At 48.6% G+C, this 2,981-nt stretch overlaps 1 protein-coding gene across 1 annotated transcript; it reads right to left on the bottom strand.

The window, feature by feature from the left end:
* Positions 1–335: 335 nt before the first annotated feature.
* On the bottom strand, positions 336–2,405 carry LOC141025801 (uncharacterized). The gene has a single exon (XM_073501725.1). The coding sequence runs from the start codon at positions 2,403–2,405 to the stop codon at positions 336–338; it is 2,070 nt and encodes a 689-aa protein (XP_073357826.1).
* Between the last annotated feature and the right edge of the window lie 576 nt (positions 2,406–2,981).

The raw sequence follows: 2,981 nt of genomic DNA, 5'->3' as shown, positions 1-2,981 counted from the left end.
TCTGCTAGAGATGCTCTAACATATGGTCGATGAGCCAATGGAAACTGTATCCACACGTCGATCATACTTATACTAGGCTAATCAAATTCACTCTCAACATAGGCACAACTTTTTGTTGTTTTATTATTCGAAAGAAAAGTTCATTGCAGCATGATATTCATAGGGATACAAATACATTCGGCGAAGTCAGAAAATGAAACATGGAGGCCTACACCCAAACAAGTGGTCACTCTTTGCAAGATCATAAGGGAAATTTAACACAAAGTAAGGCTTAAGGCTACCCAATACAACACAACATATCACAATATTCATAGGAATATCACGGCAGAATGAAATCACACCAGGCTAAGGATACGTGTGGTTGAAGTTTCGTGATTGAGTCTGCCGTTGGATGGAGAAGCCCATTCTTTGGCCGTGGCAAGGATCTCTTTTTCTTCCGGAGATTCGGGCTTGTGGATCTTGTCTGCCAAGGTCTGCATCCCCATGCATGACCAAAGGAGCCAGACATAGGAGAGGTATTCCCCGCCTTCACCCAGGCTCTTGGCGTGCAGGAACCCTCTGCTTCTACTAGCCAAGTAGCAGAGCATCTCCACCCACATGCCCTGGATTATCTGCCACATCTCCTCTTCCTGCAGCTTCATTAGTGACACAGCAAGCCTGCAAGCTTCATGAATCAGGGTATCCCCGGTTGTGTGTTTAACTATCTCTTGAGCAAGTGCTTCTTCATCCTCGACATTTGCATTGCTGTTCTTCAAGATGTCCTCTAGATCATATACCGCGACGGTGGAGAGACCCGGTCTGGTGCCGGGCAATAGCATCTCAGTACGGATGAAAAGCAAGTAAAACATGTAGTCGGACATCTCCAAACTGCGTCGTGTAAGACGGCTTTGTCCTCGAGGGAAGGATGATGGCTTGTCCACAGGGCGGTGAAAGCAAAGATTCGTGGCGATGTGCCAAAGAAGGATACTCTTGTCGAATGGCACCTTGAAGCTACCCCACAACTCCTCTCCAAGGCCAGGCTGTTGGTGCTTCTTCAGAGTCAGCTGGCCCCTTAAGTCGCTGAACCTCCTGTACGTGGAGGCATCATTTATGAACGTCCTCCATCCATCTTCTATGTGTAGTTGAACCAGCTCTGTAATCTCGCAAGCTGCAGACACGTGCCTTACATACCAAACCTTGTTAACATACTCCCTTAGACATTTGAAGAAAACAATATTCATGAGGAAGGTGGGTTTCTTCTTGCGAACATAGAAGGACATGAGATCGTACTGGGAAATCATGAAATGCCATTCTTCCATATACATGACGAGAAATCTTAGGCGAGGAATGAATGGTAAGACAAGGAACGACAAAGGAAACAAGAACTCCAGCAGAGCAGTGCAAGAGAAGAGGATGTATGTCACCTTGACATCCGTGCTGTTGTAACCGTCCTTGTGGCTCGTGGCGAAGAGGACCACAGAAGCTAAAGCCAGGAATGGAAGCCAAAGCACCAACTGATACGCGGTGGCATTGAGTGCCCTGACTTTGGTGTACAGGAGAAAGAATATATAACTGAAGTGAGCTTGCAATATCTTGGATGATGCATCAGTCGTCGTCTCCTTCTTCCTCTGCTGGAAGTATCGCAGGTCACCTAGCCGACCACCGTACGGAGCGGACATATCCACAAAGTAATCGATACTGTTGATTGACAACGGCCCGGGATCTCCATCACTTCTCGTCGCTGCCTTATCCTTCACTGTGGGTTCATCAGCTTCTTGATCACAACGCATCGTCTCCTTTGCTTGTGTCACATATTCATCAAGGGAAAGGGCGTCTTCTTCCTTATTCCCGCGACCTCTTTTTCGTCCCCCTTTTCCAAGGGAGACATCGGTCGAAGCCAACATCTGGCTATAGCTAGCTCTCCTGAGAGTCCATGGCTTGATGCTAAATTTGAGGATGCCAAAGACGAAGAGAATAATTGCCGTCTGCAGCAGCCTCTGCTCTCCGGACCACCACCTGCAGAAAATGTACAAGGAGACGGTGACCTGAGACACCAGAGTTATGACATGTCGAAGCCACAACTCGTTGTCCTCCATACTGAAGGCGCTCAATGTCACTTGGCCACCCAGATGGATGAGGAGAACAGGAGCCCATATCACCTCCAGGCCACTGCTGCTCCTGCTCTCACCCACCACATCCGTCGTCCGCTGCCGATGTCGGTTGAAGAGGGTGGCAAGGGCATAGATGGCCAGTGCGTCGCCTCCTAAGTACGCCATCCACACCACCACCCTCAACCTGCGTAGGGCGGGGACTCGGCGCACCCAGATGGAGAAGAAGAGGAGGAACTGGACACACAGGCTGCTGAGCACCAGGACACGCAGCTGCCACTCCTCCCACCATTGGAGAGCACCTGAGACGAGACCCATCTCCGGGCTGGCACTCCCTGTCTCCTTCTCCCTCTCTCTCTCACACACGCACACGAAAGCTCTCAGTCAATAGCACTCACGCAAACCTAAAGAACTGTCTCCGTGCTTAAGATGTCCGCCATGGCACGGATACTCCATCATCAGCATAATAAATACCGCAGCACCAACACAAGTCATCCGAACAGCTAAAGGAATCATCTTTCTATCTTTGCGTGTTGCTGCTCCTTGGCATAACCTCCGGTCGACGCCATCTGGCCTAGAACAAATCAATAGATTCTTTCTTTCATCTTTTGGTGCCCCGATCACTGAAGCAGATTTTGGCGGGCTCATCTCCGTGCTGCTGCTTCTTGGCATCTACAACTCGTGCTATATAGTATAATACTTTTGTTTCCTCCTTGCCTTGGAGATGATTTTGGCCAAGCAAAGGATTAATTCCTCTTTTGATCTTTGGCACAACTCCCCATCGATGCTTTATCTGCTTTTGACTTGATTTGCCAACCCCACCTCCTGGATTAAATAAAAAAACCAAGGGAAGCGAAACCAGATGATTCTTCCTTCCTTTGATCTTTCTTATTA

Source organism: Aegilops tauschii, chromosome 6 (assembly GCF_002575655.3).
Source record: "Aegilops tauschii subsp. strangulata cultivar AL8/78 chromosome 6, Aet v6.0, whole genome shotgun sequence".
In the NCBI taxonomy this organism is placed as follows: Eukaryota; Viridiplantae; Streptophyta; class Magnoliopsida; order Poales; family Poaceae; genus Aegilops; species Aegilops tauschii.
This window is presented reverse-complemented; position numbering and strand designations above follow the sequence as displayed.